The sequence below is a fragment of the Haemorhous mexicanus genome, chromosome 3, assembly GCF_027477595.1.
Source record: "Haemorhous mexicanus isolate bHaeMex1 chromosome 3, bHaeMex1.pri, whole genome shotgun sequence".
Classification (NCBI taxonomy): Eukaryota; Metazoa; Chordata; class Aves; order Passeriformes; family Fringillidae; genus Haemorhous; species Haemorhous mexicanus.
The window spans coordinates 64,731,144-64,756,750 of NC_082343.1; the positions used below are offsets into that span (position 1 = coordinate 64,731,144).

At 39.5% G+C, this 25,607-nt stretch overlaps 1 protein-coding gene across 2 annotated transcripts; it reads right to left on the reverse strand.

Annotated features, from left to right (window-relative positions):
• Positions 1 to 1,925: 1,925 nt before the first annotated feature.
• On the reverse strand, positions 1,926 to 25,603 carry TRMT11 (tRNA methyltransferase 11 homolog). Of its 2 annotated transcripts, XM_059842165.1 has the most exons (13): positions 25,463 to 25,603; positions 23,974 to 24,039; positions 23,183 to 23,256; positions 21,879 to 21,960; positions 21,689 to 21,781; positions 20,535 to 20,669; positions 18,721 to 18,877; positions 14,164 to 14,244; positions 13,354 to 13,518; positions 11,961 to 12,033; positions 11,126 to 11,257; positions 7,815 to 7,935; positions 1,926 to 2,510 (listed from the first exon to the last, which is right to left on the reverse strand). In XM_059842165.1, exons 1-13 carry the CDS (start codon positions 25,535 to 25,537, stop codon positions 2,379 to 2,381), a joined length of 1,386 nt encoding a protein of 461 aa, XP_059698148.1. In that variant the 5' UTR covers positions 25,538 to 25,603; the 3' UTR covers positions 1,926 to 2,378. The 2 variants fall into 2 exon arrangements, with proteins under 2 accessions (XP_059698148.1, XP_059698149.1); XM_059842166.1 differs by lacking the exons at positions 20,535 to 20,669; positions 21,689 to 21,781; positions 21,879 to 21,960; ... (1 more) ...; positions 23,974 to 24,039; positions 25,463 to 25,603 and adding an exon at positions 18,999 to 20,516.
• Between the last annotated feature and the right edge of the window lie 4 nt (positions 25,604 to 25,607).

The following is a 25,607-nucleotide window of genomic DNA, read 5'->3' on the forward strand; positions in this document are numbered from 1 at the left end:
TAAATGGAGATCCTGTAAAAAGAGGGAGCCCTTTCCCTTTGTTGCCTCAACAAATTGCTCTCTACAGCAAGAGACAGCTTCTGCCCATATGACCTCGCAGCCGTTTTCAGCTCCTCCCTCCATCCAATTTGCCGCAGCACAACAAAGCACTCCAAAAATAACATTTATTTTTAAAAACTGGAAAATGGCACAAACCACCCCAAAGGAGAGAATGACAATGGCATGAGTTCAGCGCCGGCTCATGAACTGACACTCCCGGCCAGGGACAGGAAACTGGAACCTCATGGAAAGAGACTGAATGGAACCAGAGTTAAAGGAAGTGCCAGGAGCCGCGGCCACCGACGGCCAAATGCCGCTGAAATGATAAGTCAGCCCTGTGCAAGGGAGAGTGCCAGGACTGTGTCACAGCTCTGGACCTATAAATGCCTGTGCTCTGGAAGTCTGTACTGGAGCGTGCACACTAAGCAAGGAGAAGTTTAAAGATGAGGAACATTTCCAAATGACAGCTTTAAAGTTGGGGATCAGCAGAGACTGAACATCTGATTTCAATTCTAAATGATTTCTGATTAGCCGAGGTTGATGCAGTACCCCAAATACAGTTTCTGTTCAAAACGGTATCCTTCAGTAATGACAGAGCTGGTATGTATGGACTGCTAAACAAAGGCCATACCACCACTGCTGAAGGAACTAGAAGTTGGACCAGGCAAAGGAGAAATAAACTAAATAATTTTTGTTGAACAGACAGAGCCAGATTTGCCACTACCTTACCTCTTGTACAACCACTTAGATCATGTGTAAGGTAGCTTTCACGAAAATGGAGTTTTAAATACATCTAGAAAAATTCCTTACCTATGAAGAACAGAAATTAATTTTAATTTGTTAAGTAATAAAAGATGAATGCTAAATTGTAATGCTGAAATGCAGACAGGTTTTCAGAAGCAGCACATTTTTGATGTAATATTTGAAAATGATAAATTCAAATTCTGCTTTTGAAAAAATTTCTGAGCTTTAATCTTGCTCCAAGTTGAGTCCAGAATGACTATTATATGGCTGACATTAAAAGTGTAAGGACAAAGTGATTTATAATGGAAACACAAAAAATAAATCACTTTTTGAGAACTTTTTAACACACTGCAGATTACAGCCAGAAGGCCAGACTAAGTTGTCACTGAGTTTGTAAGCTTTCCTGCTGCAGCTGAGGACCACAATACACAGAAGAGCAAATTCAGTTAATGAACTCAATCAGATACACACAATGACCTATGCCTTCCTTGGAGAGGCACTTAAAAATTATGATCTACAAAGACATTAACACAGCCACAGTCAGAGACCTGCAGCACACTGAGAAGCAGGGCTCCTCTGGCTGCAGTGCTGATGCATGCACCAGGGCCCTGCTTGGTGAACGCAGACCAAGAAGAATATGTGACCATATTTGACCACCAAAATGAGCAGAGCCATTAACATCCTGAATTAATGGGCTTAGTGGTTTTCAAATGAGGTATTTCCATGATGGACGTGGTGTGGATTCAGCAAAGTCTGCCCTTTAACAAATACAGCTTTGGTTTCAAAGATTTGATTAGGCTTAATACCATTAGGGAACCATTACTGATTTTATGCTGTTGTTGTTACTGGTTTAACTATCGATTTCTGAACCAAAAATTGAAGACAGTTGGCGTTACCAAGAGTCAAGGTTTAGGAATGCAAAAGCAAATCCAAGGTACAGATGAGCTTCAGATGTGGACAGGCTTCACAGGGTTTAATAGGCTCTCCAGAGTTTGTCAGGTCACAGAGGCTTTTCTTTTTGTGGGGTGTGCATGAGCCCAGTTGTTTCTTTGTGTTTGTTGTTTGTTTTAAACACTTGCGACCTCAGCCAGAGCAAGTGGAATTCATATGTGCAATTACAGCATGCAAGAATTAAAAAAACCCTCATGCCAACCTCGGTTTATTGTACACCATTTACAAAAAAAAACCAAAACAAATGAAAATGATCTTCTTAATCAGCAATCCCTGATCACCACCACGTGTTTTTAAAACAGCCAGATGTTCACAGTTTAAGAAGCCAAATAATACTACTACTTTCTTGTAAACGTTAATGGTGAAAGAACAATAATAATGGTTTTAGTCAATCATCATTAGTACTTGAAAGTACAAATATAAATTAAATAAGACTCAAAAAACTTGTACAATAAAATCTGCTATAAACAAAGCTAATTAAAAAGAACTGCTCCCAACCTGGGTTGTGGATTTTATCTTGTTTTAAAATTAAAAGCAGTATTTATTTTCCTGAAGCATCCAAATGAATGTTCATATCCAGATGTCCTTACAAAGAAACACAGTCTTCATTCTTTTCTCATTTTTTAAGCTGTTTATATAATATTTTACTTCTGATTGTCCTTTTCTTCCTTGGCAATCCTCTTTGTCACACCACTGAAATACTTCTCACGGAAAGAATTGTGTCCCCTGTACGGCATATACTGGCCATCCAACAAGTAAGAGTTCCCATCTTGATCCTGCACGGCACCAGAAGAGAAACATTAGGCTTGAGGGTAGTGTGCTCAGCACATATGCCACTCTGCCTCCAGACTTTTTCAAACCATGACATGCAAGGGTAAGGTAGTTAGGTTTTTGTTTTACAGTTCAACAGCACACACTTAAGTCGCTGAAAATATCTCAGCTGACACCACCCGAATCCCACCCTTACACGACCAAATGAGCACAGGTACCATGCACCATACAGGTCACTTTCCAGAAAAAATATTTTCAGGAGGATTCAGTCAGTCAGAGGCCTGTGGAAGGCAGGCACAAACAGAAGAGGAACACAAATGGTGAAGTGAGTTCCTACAGTTACTGAAGCACATTCAGAGATTTTTTTTTCTGTGCAACATTCATGTATTTCTGAAAGTTTAAGTTGACACAGTAAATCCCCACATATAATACCTATTTGACACCAGCCAAAAACACAGTTTAGAAAATTGGCCCACTGTATATACAAAGGTTTAGTTCATCATGTACTGTGGCTTTATACAATTAAGATACTTGTCAGCTAACATTAGCAATGCTGTAAGATAAACATTACATCAAACTTTAATCTGAGTGTTAAAGAAAACTGATGGTAACTTCTAAAAACAGTTTAATGCTTCTGGGTGATGTCAGTTTCTCATTATGCTCAAAAGCAGGAAGGAACAGTGAGAAGGAGCCTCACACAGAACAACTGAACAGCACAAGGAGAAAATAAAAACAAGCACACAACAGAACGAAGCCTCTATTCCACCATGTGTTTCTTCTCAGTTTTAACCAATGCAGTAACATAAACATTGGTTCACTACCTTAAAACATTTAGTTATTTGTTTGTACTCAAAAATAAAGTTACTGTGGAATGTTTTAGCATTAGCAGGAACACTGAAGTAGCTTTTAGTCAATATTTTTATATTACAAAGAGTACTACATTGCAAGGATGAACAGAATCCTAGTGGACAATCTCTCCCTTCAGCTCTTTTGTTGCCTTTTCCAGGTTTTCACCTACTAAGACCAACACCTCTCCTAGCTCCCGAGATTTTAACGAGCATTCTAACGGAGTGAAAGAAAAGGTTTTTCAACAAAGCAAGACGCTTGTGTGCATGTAGAAGGGCCCTCTTCTGGACACAATGAGATATTACTTCAAAGAAGGTCTCACCTGCTACGAAAGCAGACATCAGGAATGTGACACCAGCTTAAATTAACTTGCTAATGTTCAGTGCCATGTAGATACCTATTATATAAAGCATGTACACCAGCAGCAGCAGCTCTATTTAAATACTGCACTGTTGAAAAATAGCAGGAGAAAACGGCTTTAGGAAACCCAATGCAGGCACAGTATTATCTATTGTCTTTTGGTCACCTGTGAGGGACTGCTGTCTCCATGACTATTCTCAGGCTGATAAACAACAGGCTTTTAACATGTTTGTGAAAAAAATGAAAATTACTATAGACAGAACAGGAAACAAGAAGGATTTAAGACATACTCCTCTCACAGCCAGCCTGTACCCATTTCTCCAGCCACTCCTTGGAAAAGAGCACTTTTTCTTCTCTTGAAATTCCAGCTCAGAAATCCTTCTTCAACATAAACATATATTTTTATATCATTGGGATGTTTTAACAAGAATGCTATGTAATTCACTTATTTTGAGAAATGGATGGGGTATTAGACCCTGATGGATAATGATACATAGACTGAAGATACTCTAAGATAAAAATTAAACCCCACAACCTCTAAGAGGTCATGCATGTGTACAACATTCATCTTGATTTCACAGGAAACAAAACCTTGATTCGGTGGGAAGAGATGAAGGAGTAAACTACCCTCTCCTCTACCTCCAAGCTGGTTAGGGCAAAGAGAGGATGTGCTGTGTAGAAGAACAAACTTCAACTAGAACACAGGTGCAATAGGGGCAACTGCATGCACCAGATGGAAACAGGCTTGATGCACCACTCCACTTCAGAATCTCATCTCAAAATCCAAACCTCAACAAGAGCTCTGCAAACGCTGCTCGCTAAATGAGAGATCTGCAGTCAGGCATGGATTTCATAGGACAGATTACAAAGGAAGTTCCTGGCCCACATCACAATAATTCCAGTCTAAGAGGTGCCATTCCCTACCTCTCACCTGTACAGGCATGACTGTCTAATAAATACGGCAATTGCTTAAAAAACAAAAAGCAAACAAAAAACCCCAACCAAACAAACACCAATAAGAATGGGAATTGCTGCTTAAAAAGGGAAAAGAAAACAAGAAATCCTGAACTACCTGGGGATACCAGTCACTACTGAGATTTACTAGTCAAAGGAATTCTAAAAGCAGCATGAGGACTGATCAAAGTAACTGAAATTCTTGGATTTCAGTGACTAAGGATTTTCAAATAAATTCTAACTTACACTGTTGTGTATCAAGGAGCTGAACACCGGGGATAGGCTTCATTTAACTCTACAGAGAAAATAACTTGAAAAAAAAACCTTTACCAATATATTTGTTCTAAAGACAACATTAAAATAGGTTTTCGAGATCTCTAATAAATAATGAAGAGGCGGAAGAGAAGGGGATGCTGAATGATAACAAGAAAATGTTTTTCTTTAAATCTTTGCAAATATTAAGTGACTTTCTAAAGATGCTTATTCATCTAGCATGCCCCAGTCCAGCTTCAAGGTAATTACCACATCTAGTTTTCATTTTAAAAAAAAGTCTTCCTAGCCTTATCAGCGTTTCCTACCACTCTACATCTGGTGCTGGACAGTAGCTATAGAAACCACCTGTACTAATGTTATACAGCTATAAACAAAAAGAAGCAGTTACCAAACCAGAGACAGCAGGGTCATATACCCAGGAATAGACACTGCTAAATTCAGCAGGAAAAATTCTACACCAGTAACAACTCCGCAGTGACCACGTGACATGGAAATGCTTGACCCATTCAGCAGGGTGGGCTTGTGTGCTTGGTGCTTCACAGCCCCTTCCTGGACAATCACATGCTCAGAGTTTGTCCTTCAGTCAAGTTTTCTGTTACATCTTACCACATCATCTCTTGGCATCAAAAAAGTGGGATGTCTCACAGGGAGGGAGGAGCACAGGGCTCTGGGCTGGAGCTGCAGCTGCCTTTGCCCCACCCACCCTGGTTTTTGGGGTGACAGTGTGCAGCTGTGCTGGGGGAGAGGCAGGAGGGGAGTGTGCATTTTAGGGTGAATGATGTGCTGGGGCGAACAGTGGCAATAGTAATTATTGTCTGAAACAATAATCAAATAAACCAAAACCCTTCTGCTCATACTGTGCACATGCTGGAAAAGCATATTCATATCAACACTGAGTTCAGGAAGAAATCTTTTCCAGTTGGCACAATTTCACTGTAAACTTAAAAAGAACAGACTGGATGCTTACAAGACAGTGAGTCATATACCAGGTTTGTGAGGTTTTTAATACAACATATGATCTTCATGCTTATGATCTGTTATGAAAGATCAATACTTCACCTAGATATACTCACTTTTTGCCTTCACTTTGATCTCCTTTTTATTACAAACCATTCCAATCAAACTGCACCACCAATTTCAACAACTGACTGAATTAATCTCCAGTTCAGAGTTTATTTAAAGTGTTAAGAGTGAAATCAAAATTTGCTGTGAAATCTGCAATTCCTTATTGGTGGCAAACAGTGGGGAAACAGAAGAACTGCACAGTAACAGTAACGTGATTTGTAACATTTCTCATCTATTTGCAAGCACTGCACTAAGCTGACTTAAAAGGCAACTGAGGGCCTGTTACAAACCAGTTTAGTAATGCAGACAGGAACCGTCTGCACACATAAATGTTAGGTATATCCATAAAAATTCACTCTTTCACTTAGGAAAAAGAAAAGCAGACAAAAGTATAACTACTGAATTTTATGGTCCTATCTGGCAAGTCAGAAGTATCCAATTCAAAGGTTGCTCAGGATATTAATGCAGGAAAAAACATGTTCCAGGTAAGGGACACTGGGGTGGGGAAATCTCGGACACCAAAACAAGGTCCTAAACCAAGCAGGCAGTGGCTAAGGATTCAATGTGAATTTTGTTCTCTAGACAAGTTTTGCATCATCAGAAACCACACATGGGCTCTGGTATCTTTAAATTATCCAACACACATCTGGAATACTGAATGTAAGCACTTGCACAGTCTTATCTAAGCAGCAAGCCTGCCAACGAGTCTCAGGTGCTCAGAGCTAAGCACTTCCAGACATGAACTTGTCAAACCATGAACTGAAGAACAGGTGATGCCCAAGAGGAGAGTAACAAATGACGCAAGTCTGTTTGCAGAAGGGCTGATATATTTTTTAAGGTTAAAATATGCTACTCTACAGCACTGGTAGCAATAAAACTGCTGTCAAAAACCTCCCTGAACACCCTGAGATGCACATGTCAAAAACTTTCATCATCTACTCTTCTGGCTTGCTACTGGTGAAGTTGGCAGTTCCAAGGCTGAACTCCACACAGAGTGTTTACAGAAGTTCAGGTGTTGCTTGAGAACTGCCATCACCACGAGCATCATGAAGGCAGCACTGAACCCCTGCCGTGTCAGTAGTGCAAGCACCACACAGACACAGCAGCCTGACTGCATCTCCTGCCATCTGAAACAGCTCTTCCAGCTGACAAGCAATGTACTGAAAACACTTGCTCACTGAGTGCATTTTAATTTAGAATTTGCCTCACATGTGTTTAGCATTTCTTTTAACATTATTAAGTGAGAGAAGTAGCAAGAATGGAGAGGAGATCTGAATGCAATATTCTCTGGTCCCAATGCCTCAGGGGAGGCACTCAGTGTGTCACAAAACAAAAACAGAAAAAAGATCCAGTGCACTTTGCTGTGCTTGTCACAACTTCAATATTATTCCAAAAATTAAAATGCACCACTCTAAAGATGAAGTAACAGAATTAAATAAGGTCTACCTGTACTGCAAGACCCACAAAGATATTTAGTATTTACTTGGGCATTGAAACACACTTTGCAATCAATGGAAACTAAGGTGAAGAGTCTGTGGATGGGATTTACAAGTAACTGTAAGTTCAAAGCTCTTTTTCACACTACCAAGGGACTTTTTCAGGATGAAGAGTTTACCAAAAACTGAGAATAAAAAGGAAGAAACCAAAACCAGAACAGTCCCTTAAATCACTGCTCAATTTTACAAAAGATCTAACTCTGATCATAAAAACCAAAGTGTGACAGAAATAAGGATCAAATGCTGAATAGCACGAACTTGTCACGAACACAACAGCTACTATTTTACAAAATATGATCAAGAATTCAAGCTTACCTTGAATTCTTTCACCTTTTCCATGGTTATGAGACGCCTTGATGTGTGGCTGGAAAGCAGCTGCTCGCAGTTGCTAATAAGTTTCAGGCATGGATGGCGGGGAATGATCTCTTCTGTGTATCTGGAAGAAATAATCATTCTTAGTGCTGTAGGCTCATGAAGTGAAAGACCTGCAAACAAAATTCTTACAGACACTTCACAAAAAGGTTCACAGTTGAAAGTTGTTATGCACTTTAACCTGATTAAATAAATTCAGATATTGCTGCTTCAGAGTTTTGACATCATATATATTCCAATCACCTTGACATGCAGTGTGTAGAATAAATTAAAACCTCACTGTAAAGAGACACTCCCCTCATTTTCTGGATGTATTTAAATGATGTTAATGTATGTACACATGGGCCTGCCTATATAATTTCAAGTACAAAATACCTCAGCCAACCAGGAACAACAACATACTCAGTCAGAGCTGTGACTTTAAAGATATTTTCCACAGTCAACATATATGAAGTTGCAGGAATAAGAGACTTTACTCTGGCTCCCTAAAAGGAGATCATGGTGCTTCAGTTTCAAATCTTATTAAGCCAGCTCTTATTAGACAGTAACATTCCCAAACTTCAAGATTTGGTATTACAAATTTATCTCACTATAATTTCTTTTTCTAATGGCAAAAAAAAAAATCCACCACCATTTAACATTAGATAGGTTTTAATTATAAGTCAACATTGCTACTATCTATAAAAGCAAGAGTTCCAGTGTTTTAAATGTCCCACCTGATAAGCACACTAGTTTCTACATAGAAAGTGCTTTCTCTAAATTGCTTTCAATCCTTCTATTTCTCCAAATGCTGAAAGAGAAATTTATAGATTTAAGAGCTTTGCAAGGGACTACAGCAGCAAGAAGTATTAACCTAGCTGGTACGATAAATATGAGATATCCTTCCTATATACTGAAACATAGACCAGCCATTTATTCCTAGATTTTGTAATAAGCTTTCATGTAATAGTTATGAAAAGATAACACAGAAAATGGGTTCTGGTATTGTCAGGAATGATTTTGTACAAAACACCTGCTCCTATGATTCTCCGGTGTTTGGGGGTTAACAGAAGTCAGAATTAAACAACTTAATATCTATTACTTGAATTTAAAAGGTACAAAGGAGGAGATTTACATTTTTCCTGTAAAGAGGTGGATTTTCTGAATAAAAGTAAAGGTGTTGGTCTGGATTAAAATAGGATCTATCTAGGTGCTGGTGGAAAACTTGGCATTTCTTAAGATAACAGAGAGCTGCTAAAGAAGTAACTCAATCCCAAATACAGATATGCAAATAAGAAAAAGACCCAAACAGTACTGCCTCTTTGCTTTCCTCCAAAACTTCCAGTCCATAAAACTAGCCACTTCTCATGTAGAAACAAGTATCTGCTTCAGCTAGGTGAAGTCAGAACATGCTTTTGGCAAAGAAGAATGAAATTAATTCTCAACTGCTTTTTCTATTACACAAGGCTTTTGATGCATCCAGTACCACCAAGTTGTCTTTCTTTTACAAAGGTAGGCACCTGGCCACAGTATTTTAAAAGTTTCTCTCAATAATCATACAGGAGGCTGACTTTAATGGAATTAGAAGAATTTGGACTCAACAATGATTTCAATGTCTGACTGAAAGAGTAAACTCTAGAGTGAGATCCTATCTTGAAGAGGGAGAGATCACTATCACTTTGTTAAAAAGCCTTTTCTGTTAGCATTAATGAATGTATCTCTACATTCTTTCAGGTAAAACTCAGAAACATGTCAAATAAGAAATACACAAGCAATGATTTTAACAGACATCCAATCCAGTATTTTCGGCCTTAATTTAGGGTAATATTCAAAGATCTCAAAAAATGAAACTCAAGGCAGGTGTTGCCAGGGATATTTGATAATGCAACATGTTAGTAGAAAGTATCTTCTTCTCCCCACTTAATTGCTTCAATGCCCCATGTTCATTATTACAGTTGAAAATAAAGTGACTATCCTCTTATTCTATGCTAATTCTAGCAACTTTAGTATTTCAAGTCACAGTATGATGTGCAAATTTACTTTTAAAAAGTCAACTCAACTAGACCTCCCCAAAACAGCAACTAAAGTTGATTTCAAATATGCAGTTCCCAAGTTATCCGAAGTGAAACACTTTACACTGCTGTAGTGAGGAAGCATGCTTTTACAAAAGTTCAATGAGCAGAAGGAAAATGGTATCTTGATGAATTAAATAAATTCAGTAATTCCAAAGAGATTTTATTGACATGAAAATTAGCTATAATAGCATTCATTGCTTTGTCTGTGAATTGTTTTAGGAGAAAAAAGGCCTAAAATACCAATTTTATCATTTACTAAAAAATACAAACTACTAAGTGCACTCTCCTGTTACAGAAGCATGTAACAGAAATGGCTCCTTTTAATTTCCAAATTTTCAAAACAGCGTAAGATATATAGGACTATCACAAGCCATTTCCATGGTGAAACCAGGGACAACTACCACTTTATATATAAACAGTATAGTTTGACTGTACACAGAAATATAAGACACTGTACAAACTACCTTGAGAGCGAATCTGTATCTGGAAGACGCCTTGAAACGGCTACTGTACAGCAATTCCTCACTTCACAGTAAAAATATCTTTACAAAAACAAAACCAAAAAATCCCTCAAACTTAATCTAAGAGATGCTGAAATAAGGCATGCAAACAGCTGGTTTTCCTTATGCACTCAGCTCTGATCCCAGGCTGCACTCCTGAGCAGACAGAATCCTGAGCAGGCAGCAGACAGTCTCTGCTGGCCTCTCTCGTCCCTAACAAGGCTGCTATCGGATGTTCCTGCCTCTCACTGCCATCTCTTGGTCATTTCACTTTTAGTTCTCAGAAGAAAGCTAAATCAGTAGTGCTAAACCCCAAAGAACCATGGATGACTTTTGCACACCTCTATCATATACTTTAGCAGAAACACACACTAATACTAGCCTTGCTTCTACTGTCTTAGAAATCTATCTGCACCTCGAAAGTAACTTTTTAAGCTTAAACCTCAACCCACTGGACATGCATTTACAATGATATGCAAAGGCATTTTCTGTTTGGAAACAGTCAGGAATTACCTCCATTCAAAAGCTCTGTTACAAAATGTGGCCTCCCTCACACAAAGTTTTAAAAGACAAAGTCTGGGAATTACTTTGAAGTGCTGGTACTATGGAAGCTCCAGCTATATTATGTCCCAAAGGAAAGCACAGTGAGAATGCAGCATCCATTCTGACACACAACACAGCAGAATTCAACAGTACATACTCAGGCCTGTATATGGGCAGCCAGTAAACCAATCTTCCTCCCATCACCAGATATTCTGCCCCAAACTTCAAGAGGTCAAAAAAGATGTCACTTAGATGGTAACTGGATGAAACGAAGAAGTGATTTTCTGCGCTGAACAAAAAACATACAAGTGTAAACAAACAAGAGCATAGGTAAAACCTAAATTTTTAATAATAATAATTTTAAAAAATATACTAAGCCACAGAAGCACTTTCTGAGCTTTGCAAAGCTACGTAAGACAATCCAGGAGCACAGCTTTTACTATGAGGAATACAACTTCTCAAGTTCCCCATCTCTTTGACTTCCACATGTATTAAAGATGAGTCTAAAGAACCACAGGTATGCTGGCTATAGTTATTTTGCACAGCATCTTTCTAAAGGAATTAAAGTCAGAAAGCAAGGAAGGCCAGGCACTGGAGAGGCCATGGGACATCTCTGAAAAGAAAAGAGCAGTAGAAAATGCAAAAGAAAAAAGTTGCAGGTAAAATTACAGGTATTACATTTTAGAGTGATTTCGCAGCCTGTAGGGACCAAAGAGAACTTTTCTGGAAATACACGCTAATGGTGGCTCAAAGAGGTGAGAAACAGGATTCAACATCTGAACACACACAAGGGCTGAGGGAAAACAAAACCAAGAAGGTTTCAAGAAGTGACATAGTGGTTTTGCAAACCAAACAAAAAAGGGTTTTTCCTTTTTAACTATAATTGCTACAATTTTTTAACTTCTGACAGCCAACCAACAAACATTCTAAAACTGTAACTGGGTTTCCATTAAGACATTTATATTCCATAACAGACAAGACAGCTTCCCTACCTTCCTTCAACCGATTTAACTGCTTCCTTTTGTGATCCCATTCTGCGAGGAGCTTCTCTGATACCATATGGTGCTAGACAAAGCAAAAGCAAAATGCAGAGATGAGAACCTCACCCTTTGTCCAAATAACACAAAATTACACCATACATACACAACAGTGCAAAAACTGTGGTTTATACAAGGAAAGCTTTACAAAGTAGAAGTCAGTAAGGGAAATTTCTTCAAGATCTGTTAAAAGCTTCTTGCTCCAGAAAGTTTTTTTAAAACTGTTTCAAGGAAATCCCTTCAACTTAAGAGCTTCTGGCAGCCTACAGTTTTGCTACATGACAAAGGACAAATGCTGAGTCGTTTCTTAAAAGATATTCCTTAGATTTCCAACATGTGATAAATAATCACATCCTTTTTTGCTTGACAGACATGAATATGTCCCCTATAGCACTTAACTAACCTTTTTCAAAATGAATTTAAGTATATCAGAATTTCTTGCCAGCACATTACACAAATGGTAATTCTCACACATAAGAACCCAGGAAGGATTTCTCTCATACATTTTTTGCACATTTCTAATAGCATAAGATACTTACTTCATGTTCAAAAAATCTGGCTTTGTGAGACTTGTTTCAGCATCACAGAAGCACCAATGTAACCACTGCAGAAATTTTACAAATGGTTTCACACTCAATTCAAAGTCCATATTAATATTCTACACTGTCTTGCTGTCGAACAGGCCAAATAAAAACTAGCAAGCAACCCAAAAAGAAAAGTCACACTTCCTATTCCTAATTAATATGAGTGTGTCACTGTAAGAGCCAGCACTTGAGATCAGAAATTGCTGGATCAAGGTCTTAATTTATCCCCTTGGTTTCTCTTCCCTCTCATACAAGAAAAATAGTGTTTAGTAAATAGGTTTCTAAAAGAGCAGAGGATCCTTTCAAACTGCTCCTGCTTCCAGTAGCAGTGTATTGGAAGCACATTAAAATTTCTCTTTGGAAGCGTTAACACAAGTCTCCCAAAGTCCATGAGATGCATGGCAAGCTCCAATGTGCTGCCAACAGCAATACATTCTGGTAAGAAGTCTCTATGCACCAATCATGTAATGCTTTTACTGAAAGAGACTTCTTCAAAGGATGATTTCCAGCCACATTGATTTCTGCTAGTGAACGTAACATTCTCTCCATGGGACAAAGTGTCATTGTCAGCTTTATTACCTATCCTTAAAATAAACGCAGAGATGTCAATGCAGATCCAATTTCCTTAGTGCTACTCTCGACAATCACCTTTGGAAACGTGGAAGCTACAGACCTGTGCACTCATCCAGACATTTAATCAACGTACACAGGCAATAATGTTTTAGTCACTGTTATTGGGCAACAAAAGGCAGTAACAAACTTACGGTCTGTAATGATTGCATCAAACAACATCCCTTTTCTCCATATTGGCCTTGAAAAATCAGCAACGAGTGCATCGAGGTAGTATTTCTCTAAACCATACTGTCGGAGATTAGCTCTGATATTTTCATCTGGCCCTCTCCATTTCTGGTTTTTTCTGCTTGCCTTACCTGGGAGGGGAAGGGGAATGGAAAGGGATAAAAAAAAGCATACTCAACAAGAAGCTATTATATATGAAGAACTTTTATATACTATACCATTTAAATTAAAGGAAAATAATCAAATGCCACCAAAAAAAACCTATCAGAAGTGCTCACAATAAACTTCACAAGTAGTAACAAAAAATGAAAATACATAAGAAAAATTCTGCTGCACCATCTGCACAGGGTGTCAAAGAACACATTTACAAAAATGTTGGTTTGTAAGAATCCCTCTCCATCTACCAGTCACAACCCTGTCCACTAGGTCAAATATAATTTGCATATTTGCAGAGAAGTAACAATGAGATGAAGGTTCCTGGCTCAGGTTTTGAAGAGCTTCCCACATCACAGGTTAAAAGAGCACACAGCTGTGGTAATGACTATTTGGAACTTTGTTTTGGTCTTCATTATTCTTTTTCAAAAATATTTCCAGCTTAAAAATAAGATAATATCTTAACTAGTGTACATGTAAATTGGTGAATAAAACTAAGCATGACCAAGTAAATCCTTCAAAGATTAATGCTGCTTTAAAATCCACTAAGTATCATCTGCTACCATCAGTCTTCTTAAATTACAGAGGGTAAGATTTCAGTGGCTTCAAAATATGTAACATACCTAATCCATGGATTGTGTTGTAATCTATATCAGTACCACACACATATGCCCCAAAATGTGCTGAGGAGATCAGAAGGCCACCTAGACAGGGGAGAAAAGAGGCAAAGAATAAGCTTCTGTCATAAGTGTCACCTGCATTAGGATTTTTTCCCTAGGGACTTCAGGAGCCTACAGCAGCAGCACACTGGACCCAAGGAAAAGAAAAAAAAACCCAAAACAAACACTAAAAAAAGAAGTAGAACTATCAACTTGTTAGAATCACTATGTAATTATAATCAGACATAGTAACACTAAGTCCTTTGTCGGCTCTACATGATTTTCCTTTTCTTGCTATGCCCTATGTCACTCCTCATCTCTGGAGATTGTTCAGGAGTTTTGTTTATGGCTTTCTATATTTTAAGCGTAAGATCCTTTAATCATTACATGAACCAAAACTTTTGATTCTACTTTGCAAGGAGCAGAATTTCAAACTGTTGTCAAACAATTGGAAAAATCATCACCAAACAAATGGCAGTTCTACTGTGTCTGTTCTCAAAGCCAGTTTCTTTAAAGGTGTCCAAAAATCAAACTTCTGTAAGGTGGCTATTGCCATATTGTAAGAAACAAAGGTCAGGAGCCTTACAAATGTAAATATCTTCAATGTAAACATAAACATCAAAAACATCTCTGCAATCATTTTCAAGTGTGAAAACTACATACAAATGCATTTTTGTCTGTGAGTAGGCAGTCTACTTTGTCAGTAGTTTTACCAATGTACTTATTTTGTAATAAAACCAGTTTTTTTTTAATTACTACTATTGCAACATATCTTCCTAATCAAAAAAGAAAAGAACACCATACCAAAAAAAGTGTGATTTCCCCTTGATACTGACAACAGCTGAACAGCCCACAGAAAAGAATAAATGACATTAACTCTTTTACAGCTTCCAAATGAAACAATGGACAGACTGCAGGAGATGAACAGATACCTGTGTGGTCAAGTTATTAATAAAGAGGTCTGTGGTTACCAGAATGGTTTAGAACAGAAGAGAACTGAGAACAAGGCTGTGAACCCCACTGATGTCAACAGTCCAGCTAAATAAAGGGGATGACTGCTGCAGGATGAAGGCTGACAATTTGCAAGCTGGCTGGGGGGTGACACCAGTTCTCCCATTCACCAGGAGCGTGGAAAGAGGCATCTCAGGTGGCTGCACTGTCCTGAGCCACCCACTGAGCACCAGCAAATCCCTAATGTGCCCCGTGTTCACCAGAGAACTTTTAATGAACTCTACCAAAACCAAAGGTGAGCAAGAATAAAAAAACTTTTAATATTCCTCTGCTTTTTCTTGCGAAATGGATCAGGGAAAAACAAGGTTACTCACCCCAAAGGAATCACCCATTTCCCTTCTTGGCTGCAATCCCTCAGAACAGATGGGCAGTACATCCAGAGGGTCAAGACAAATTTAGCTAGCCCTGACCCCAAGTATGGCATACCACCCAGTCCTACAAAAAAAGTAAGAAGAGAGTCCTTTGCCCATCTAAGAATATTTTTAATCACAGGCAAAAAAAGAAGCTTGGAAATTATGAATTTACAGCTTTTAATAAACCTCAGCTTGTACTAGTTCAGGTGTGTTCACACAGAAGGTGCATGGATACTTACACACTCTAACATGGCCAACCCTTTGATCAGTATATGAAACAGACACATACAAAGGGTTAATCAGGGAATCACTCTGTCTCTGGTGACTTGTAGCAGAATGATGACGGCACAGAACTTCATGCCTTTCTACCACACACTGTTCTCCACCTCTTCAGCACAGATGAGGTCTGGTCCTCCAGGATGCCAAAGAAAAATATCCTGTCATTTACAACTATGCAGTATCACAAATTTCTTCCCAAAGAACAATCAACAAGATTACTGAGATAACCTGAACTGTCTAGGGGGAAGCACAAAATATTCAGGTAAAAGACTTGATTTATTCTTCTAGAAGCTTCCAGGCTTCTTTCTGCCTAACCCTGAGGAAAGAATATCTAAACACGGATGGAAGTTAAAAACACAGTCTTGGCCATTCCAGTTCTGCTCGACAATAAAAAGGGGAATTAAGTCTTCTAAAAGCCAGCCTGGTCAAAGAGCACTTTATATTCCAAGGAAAACTGCCAACTGTCCATTCTTATACTAATGTGAAAGACTTATAGTTTGGCTTACACAGCAAAAACCAGTTTGTTTGCAAGTAGCAAGAACCATTTTGCAAGGCCATCCTGGTTTTGTTTTCTATTGGTTTATTACTGGTTTACTCTTCACTTTATCAGTGTAAAAAAACAGGCAGAAACATAGCCAGGTAACAAAGCTGCACTAATAAAGAAATCTGAACTGCAGTTCATCAAAATGCTCCTCAGATCCTGAATATATATTTTTTCCAAACCCATCAGCTCAAAATGACTGCATCACACTCAACTCCAAACACTTCCCAGAAACTCCAGTGACAGGGCACTGTAGTACTGCCAAGTTCAAACTCCAGTGACAGGGCACTGTAATACTGACAAGCTCAAAATCTTCTGAAGGTCCTCAAGAGACAACCAAAATTCCTGGGGTTTACTCAAAAGAAGTAAGTGCAAAAGCCACTGTTATTTAGTCATAAATACACTCTACTGACGAATGGCATGCCACCAAGTATCTCCCGTGTCCCCTTTAATCCCTACAATTTAGCACAAATGTCTAACAAAAAAAAAAAATTAAAATTGTAGTTCAAACTACTAGGCAATTTGGGGAGAATTCTGTATATGTTACATTTATGAATGTACATGAACATATGCATGTATATTAATTATGTATATGTTTGAACTGAAACACAACATTTATCTTGAATTTCTATAGCTTCATCACTTTTATGTGATTTTTCTTTTTCTGTCTTTACCCTTCTTTTTTTTCCTCAATTTTCACTCCCAAGAGAAAGAATGCTCTCAGAGACTTTGGGATTTAAGTTAGCAGGTTTTATAAGACAAAAACTCACAGATACCAAAATGAAACCAACTGCTAAAAGGTGAATAGAGAGACTTCCCGAACCTTTCAAAGGACAAGCACAAGAAAGAGGAGAAAATTTCCTAAGGTGATATTATGCATTAAAAAAATCAGGTCCTTTAAGAATAAAATTTAAGACAAAAACGTAAGAGTTCACCAAACCCTTCTGTTACTGAAAATATCATATCCATGCTTTTTTTCTATGGCACAGAGAAGACACATGCTAATAAGAATTTAACCTTCTAGTGTAGTCTTCTCCCTTCCTAATTTCTCTGCAGAGATTTTTCTTCATCTCCCCATTAATATAAGTATTTTTAAATCTATGCATTTCACATGTGGTCACCTTGACTAAAGTTTAGCAAGTTGAACATGAGTCAGCAGTGCCCTGGCAGCCAGGAGGGCCAAGTGTGTCCTGGGGGGCATCAAGCACAGCATTGCAGCTGGGCAAGGGAGGGGATTGTCCTGCTCTGCTTTGAGCTGGGGCAGCCTCACCTCGAGTGCTTGGGCAGTTCTGGGTGCCACAATGTAAAAAAGGCAATAAAGTATTAGAGAGTGTCCAAAGGAGGGCAAGAAAGATGAGGAAGGGCCTTGAGGGGAAGCCTTGAGGGGAGGCAGCTGAGGTCACTTGGTCTGTTCATCCTGGAGGAGACTGAGGGGAGATTGCAGTACAATTTACAGCTTCCTGGCTGGGAAAAGAGGAGGGGAAGGCACTGATCTCTTCCCTGTGGTGACCAGTGACAGGACCCAAGGGAATGGCCTGAAGTTGTGTCAGGGAAGTTTTAGGCTGGATATTAAAAAATACCCAGAAACACAGGCTTCGCTACATTTTAGAAGAAACTACTATAGGTAGCTTAACACAATATACTCTGTTATAATTATATTGCACAAGCTGACACAATAGATCAGACGTTTCATGTCAGCAGTTTCCCTAAGGCAAAAAGTACTTCTGTGCCATACACAGCAATATGTGGAATAAAAGCTCCCCCTCCTGGCTAAGATAGGGAAAGCTCAGCTGGGGAAGGGTACCTTGTGTGAGTAATAATATCCTGAACACAGGCTTTGCACAACAAAGTGTTCCTCATGGAATGTTGCCATAACCTCACTATTGCTATGTTGTGTTGTATGACCAGAAATGCCCTCAGCACTCCCCTAAAGAGCCAGCTCTAAAATGCTGCCCTTTTTAATGTCCTGAAAGTGACTGCAGCAAGTGCTTAGCCAAATTCCAATTCTTGGTCATTTTGATCTTAAGCAGTCCATGACACACGTGGATGGCTGCTTAGGCCACTTGGTGTAAAACACAACAATGAAGACAGACCTTTTAAAAGAGCAAAATAAACTGTTTACATCTTTGGAATTTGGTCTCTTTCCTCCAAAATCCCTTTCAGGTTAACAAACCATAATTTTATAAACACCATTTTGCCTTTGGTATCATCTCAAATATCTGCTGAGCACCAGAAGTCATGACACCAGGTAAAAGAGCAGTGTAAGCACTAACACAATTTTCCAGTTCTTTCTACAGCTGAAAGAAAAAAAAAAAAAATATATATATATATATATACCTGTTCCAACAAATGGATCGTATACAATGTCATTGGGTTTTACTCTCCCATGGTTTGCCATGATGAAGGAGAGGCAGGCATCCATGCTCGTATTTCCAATGAAGTGTCTCTTCTTTACACTGTAGGATTCGATGAGTTCTCTTTGGCCATCTGCAATCTGTTGAAACATTTAAAACCCCTGTCAAATCCTGGATACAAGATATAAACAGACATGCTAACAGACTTGCTTTAGTGGCACACCATCCAAAACCAGGTAACTTCACTTCAGAACACATCACCTTGCTTTCTGATGTCTGAAAATAGGACAGGCTTCTTTCCAAGCAACAGATATCTAGGTTCAAAACCTGGGTAAATTCTTTAAGACAGAGGTCAAAAATATACAAACATTTTAGAGAGAAAATTCTAAGAAATTACAATTAGAGTAACTTTGCTATTATTCTAAGCATCAGATAAACAATTCCTGGCAATTCATAGTTAAAAGGATTTCAAAAATATGAGAATTAAACATGTACGTTAAGACAAGCACGCACACACACAGATGCTTAAGGTCAGACAGAATTTCTTTCTTCACTGGCATTTCTGTCCCACTCAAAATCCAAATTTAGGATAGCGTTGACAGGTGAGAATTTGAGCGAAAAGCAAACAAAGACCAAATGCTGGCATTTTTGCATCAGACTTCCAAAGTACATTGAAGAAGACCAAAGCAATCCGAAACAGAACACATTCAAACACTATCCAATACTATCCTCCCACCTCTGCTCAGCATCAGTCTTACTGGGCTAACAAAATACACCTGCCTATTTCTTCAGGCTGGTTTACTCATTTTTAAACACTTCAGGAATTCAGCACAGATGGGACAACAGCTGCAATGTTTCACAGCATTACCACAACCCAGGGTGCTAGCACATCAATCACAGGCATGGAGAATATTCACAGGCCCTAACAGATCACTTGAATCTCTAATTTCCCTGGAACACAAGCCACTGACTACAGCTACACCACCTCTGCGGTGGTTCTCCCTCCTTTCAGCTGCCCTTGACCCAGGACACTGCAAGCACATAGTCCCGCAAGTGGCAAGTGTCATTCTGCGAGATATCCGTTGAGGTACGACTTTTCCCTCACAAAAACATAAAAGACCAGATCAGATTTTCTCAGGATGTCCTAATAATGCAGCAGGTTTAGAGTGCACATGGCCAGCAGGCAAGAACATTTGTAGTGAAGACCAGAGATGACAGGCTCCAGACAGTTTTTGTACTTGGTTCCTTCTGCACTGTCGGTGCTCCCTCGGGCAGGTGCCTGCCTCTGGGCTGAACTCACTGATGTCCAAAGCCTCAGGGATCAGTCTGCACCTTTCCATGGAGGTGCCTACCAGGATCACTTGAATCACTTACAGAATGCTCCAGTGAGGCTGATGCCACTCAGCAGGGCCACGAGGCATCTACAGTTCTGTACATCTTTCTATGTGTTTGGAACAGGTGCTTTCAGCTGCAGCCAGGTCCAAAAAATTGTAACATGCCACCCCAGCTGTGCAGGCTCACTGCTGTGCTGAGTCCTCTCAGTGGATGGCAAGACAAAGGTGTGTTTCCAGATACAGCTTCATTTTTTTTTCCACCTCTAAATTGTCCAGTAAAGCCACTTTTTCCTAGTCACAGTAAGGACTCCCAAGACTTGCTTCAGAGTATTATGCAATGACAAATTCAGACAATGGCATTTTCTGCTTCTATTAAAAGTCAAAACACTTTTTACATTTAAACTGATGTACACTCTCCTGAAAATACAAGCTTGCAAGAACTGAAGCAAACATGCTCACGCACCCATCTACCAAAATACAGATGAATGGGCTCTTCTGGAACATTGTTTGGGTTCATTCCATAATCTTCCAAAATCCAAAATACGTGTTCTGGATTCTTTAAATTTACTTTTCCTTTGAATGGTAGAAACTCAAGGGCCTATACAATAAAGAAAAACAGATTAAAAAATAAACAGGGTAATTTTTTTTAAATAGGTACCTTCCCTCCCAAGAAAAAACACCAAACAAAAAAAAAAAAAATCAGCAAAACTCCCACAATTTCACTTGTGAGGAATGGTATATTAGTACTAAAAAGTTCAATTTTCACAGTTTTTTTGAAATGCCTTTCTTCTAAACAAAAATAGCTCAAATGATTAAGGATTAGAAATTGGGAACCATAACACCTTTTATCAACTGAACAGAACTTAACTTCCTAGGAAATTACCTCTGCATATTCATTATGCAATTTTCAAGTTATAGAAACAACGACGATGATGAACAATGGGATGTGACATTTCAGAGATGTGCAGCTACAATTGTTTACATACTCAGCATTATTTCATGTACACGAAAACTGAACAGACGGGGAAAAATAGCTGCTACTTATACAGATAATTTCAGTCTCTGTAAATGAAGAAAATTGAATAAATAGGTGCCAAAATAGAATGTGGAGGAGCAGAAATAAACAGTAATTTGGAAAAATTTCCTAAATGAAATACTGATATAGTTAGGAGGAGAGCATAAGTACAGATAAGAACAGGAGATCAGCACACAATCCACAGCTTGCAGCTGAAGTCACTTGTTCCACATTCTGCAATAATAAAAGCCTAATAAGGAGATCAAGTAACAGATTTTCCAAAAATCTAGCACCTAACTCTTGCCATTTGAATCTTATAGTTCTCAGCAGTAAGCTGCAGTTTCCCCAGCACACTGGGCTGAAATCAGCAGTGATATTTGTTTGGCATTGTATATGCCTTAAACAGTCACTTTATAGGGGGGAAAAATTTTGTGAATTTTGAGAGAATGTTAATTCAGACACAAAAATCTCATTTAGCCCTGATAAGATGAAAGCCATAAACTCCCTTAAGATCTTGAAGAAACTTAAATACACTGGTAGCATGGAATAAGAACAACATGAACAGATTAAACTAAACAAAGATTTCTCAACCATCTACTTACATCAATCTTTTTTATTTTCTGTGCTTGGGTCAGTGTTTTATTAAACGTATGAATATGTACTTTGTAAGTAGAGTCTGACTGTAGATATGGAAGCTGAAAAAAATAAAAGGCAAAGACACTTTAATTAGTAGAGATACAGTGCTATTCAGTGGGCTTAAGGAACCACAGTATCCAGATTCTTTATATATACCATCTTGTCTGTTGGATAGTTCTTTAAAGATGCATAGAGCTCCCCTGCAGATTTTCCATGGCCCCACAGTTCAAATATAGACCTAAAATTACAAAGTTTTTGAGAGTCAGTCACACAGAGCAGGGAAAATGCCTTACAGATACTTATTTCTTTTAACCTATTTGGCCAATGTAGGCTTTAATTCAAGGAGTTTTAATTCATGGAGTTTTAAAGTCAACATTTAATTCTAGACAAATGTTTCAGTTTGTCTGAAAACAAACTAAAAGCTGATTTCACTGATGCTTTTCTTTGTTTGGTATCATGCACCAAATCTTCAGAGCTTTTCATATTGATTAGCAGTGCAATGGAGGTTCCAGTGATCTTATTCTAAAACTAACACATCTCCCCACAACCAACAGTAGGACAGAAAAATAAGCCATGGGCTACTTATGCTTTATACATAGAATTAGCACACATTAGCTGAGAGTGCATGGTGTGCAGAACATCTGAAAGCTGTTTTGTCACATTTTACTCCCCTAGCCGCCTGAAGCTGCTTTTTGAAGTGCTCTATTCTTTAGGCAAAAGTGGAGAACCCAAGGCATTGTAGGTAAAACTGAACACCTGAGACAACAAGCACTCAACAGGGACTGTGCAACATTCTGCAGAGGAGGCCAAGCTCTGAAGAACACAGCACAGGCACCACAAATTTTGTATGGTCAGAGGGATATAACACACCTATGCTGCTTCTCATCCTGAACCATACTTTAAGGCCTCTTGCACGCACCTCACCGGAAATGTCTGCAAGTTATTCAGACACCTCTAAAAAATGACCAACTGGACAATCACTCTCCAGCATATTCTTGTGCTCTTGAATTTCTTAGAAGGGACCTCTGCTGCAGAAGTCAGGGCTGAAGGCTCAGATGCCAGCACTAAGGGAGGGTGACTCAACCTTTCCCTTCCATGATTGTCAGTTTTCACATATCACTGGTTTTACCTTTCAATTCCATACATATTTTAGAAAAAGCCACTAACTCAACATTATACAAGGCACACAAAACATGAGTCACACTAGAAGTGCTGTCTCTGGAGTGAAGAACACCATTTTGAGACCCTGAATTGATCACATACTGAGTAAAGAGGACGCACAGGCATGCTACATAATCAGTCAGTCCTACAGGAGTCCTACAGGCTCCAGTAGCACCTTCTCAATTCTAGAGGAAATCAGAGACTCTTTATTTTATGACTCCATACAAAATTTGTATTTGCCATAATAGAACAAAATTCCACTGCTTATATTATTATTTACAACATTTTTAATCTCTTACTTTGCACATACTGTCCGCTTCATTAGTCCCCTTGCCATCTCTTCTGAAGGAATATTGAGAATCCAAAAGGGAGACTGCAATCAAGAGAAGGGAAGTGATGCAAATACCCAGCTGCAGGATGTCACATGAATTATACAACTACACAGTTCTGTTCTGTAAAAACAGAACATGCATACTAAAGATTAAATAAATTAATAAAAAATACATCTGTTACCTTTAATCATACAGAGAACATGGGGATAAAATAATTAATCTGAAACAAAACTGTTTACTCAGCCTGAATGTCTGAGAAATTCTGTTATGCATTTAATTATTCCAACATAGCTGACTTGGTAAAATATTATTTGCACTTCTCTTGATTATTCATCCGCTAAAGACTGGAAACACCTCATTACACACAAGCAGTAACTAATCCCAATAACATTCTCTGGCCAAGCACTGAGACCATAACTGCACTCCTCCTCTGTCTCACTGATTTAGAGGCAAACACCAATTCCAAACTGAGTGTTTTCAGGGTTTAGCTATCCTAAAAAGCAATGAGAGCCCCCCAGTAGATGGCACTGCTTCTTTTCATGCTGGTAAATGAAGACAACTTGAGGTGCATTTTGTGCATCTTTTTTTCCAGTTCTGAGTCTTTACTGAAATTGAGAAGTCCTCAGTTTTGAGAAGATTTCTGATTTTCCTAAGAAACTTCAATATTTATTCAGATGCCTACAATTAATAAAAACACTGTAAAGAACATACTTGCAGACCATACACACACTCAAGTAAAATATTTGGTCCTCACTTACATTTACACGAATTTCCTGCTCGCCACTGAATTGGCCGCCACAAAGGGAGAGCAATGATGTTATTTCCTAAAGTGAAAACATAAAGGTCAGGCTTTAGAATCTTATAAAGAAGAAAAGGGGGAAAAAAGAGAAAAGAGAAGAAGCAGCATGACACGAATTCTAATGCAGATGGTGGCTAGGGCACACGTTCACAAGTAAATTCAGATTGTATGTAGTACTGTTCATGAACTGAAAATTAAGACTTCCCTGCTATAAAAACAGCTTTCTCAAAATTCATTGGCAAATATTGGGAAAATTTCAGTAATTAACATATTCTCCTTCATCAGACTCTCTACTGTTCAATCCTACACTCTCACAACAATATTATCCACTCTCTTCTTGAAATATTTTTCTGACTGGTTCACATGAAAGTGATATTTCACTAGCAACACTGACTCAGGGCCAGGATCAGCAGATCATTTGGCTAAAAAAATCTGTCCTTGCTTAGTCCATTAAGATTTTGACAAATCATGTTCCCAGCATAGGTCATCACAAAACCAAACAAGCTGAGCAGTCACTAAAATAAAAAAGATATGGCTCTGCTTCTTTCAGCAGCTGTATCAGGCAAGTGTCACCAAAACCTTGGTGATAAAAGGAAATACTTTCTGTGTTACATATCTATCATCTTCTTTTTACTTCATCTGATGACCTCGCCTAAAGAAAAATCAGGATGATCATGAATGGAATGGAACTCAGACCCCAGTCCCACAAAGCAAATAGGAAAGAGAGCCTTAATGAAAACAAGAAAAATAAAAAATTCAAGACACGTTAAACATTTTGTAACACGTGACAATCCAATCAAGGAGGGAACATCACCCTGTGAAACAGACCATGGCACTCAGTCTTCCCCTGAGCACCTGCAGGGACGGTGACTCCACCAGCTCCCCGGGCAGTCCATGGAGGGAGGCGCTGGCGTGTGCCCAGGGCAGCACCAGCCACTCCTGCACCCAGGGCCCGCTGGCGGGAGCTAACGTATAACTTCAACTTCAAAATTAGTCACCAAAGCCAAAAACTTGAAAGCGTTATTACAACCTCAGCTTCCGCTTCTCACATAGAGCCCCGGGTACTCTGCTGGCAACCTCTCCTAGCGCCAGAGGCTCTGGAAAAGAGAGCGGCAGGAAAAGTGCTGCCTTAAAGCCAGCAGGCGGAGGCTCCCCATGAGCCTGGGGCAGGAGAGGGAAGAGGGAGCCTGGGGTTCCCTTCCCACAAAACGCGGGGAGCGGCGAGGGAAGAGGCGCCGGGTGCTCCGAACCCCCGGCTCTCCCAGAGTGAGGGGACCACGGCCGGGGTCCGGCCCCTCGGCACACCCGCGGGCCGCGCTGTCCGGGAGTGCCCCGGAGAAGAGGGGAGGGCAGCGCCTCACCCGACCCCGGCCCCGACCGCGGCCCCGATCGCGATCGCGGTCCCGGTCGCGGTCGCGGTCCCGGTCCCAGCCCCGCGCAGTGCTCACCGGCAGGCGGAACTCGAGGTGCTCCTGCGCCAGCAGCAGCAAATAGCGCCGCAGTGCCGGGGCCGCCAGCGCCATGTCCGGCCATCCCCCGCCTCCCGCATGCGCCGCCGGCAGGGAAGGGCGGGAGAGGCGGGAGGAGCCCGGG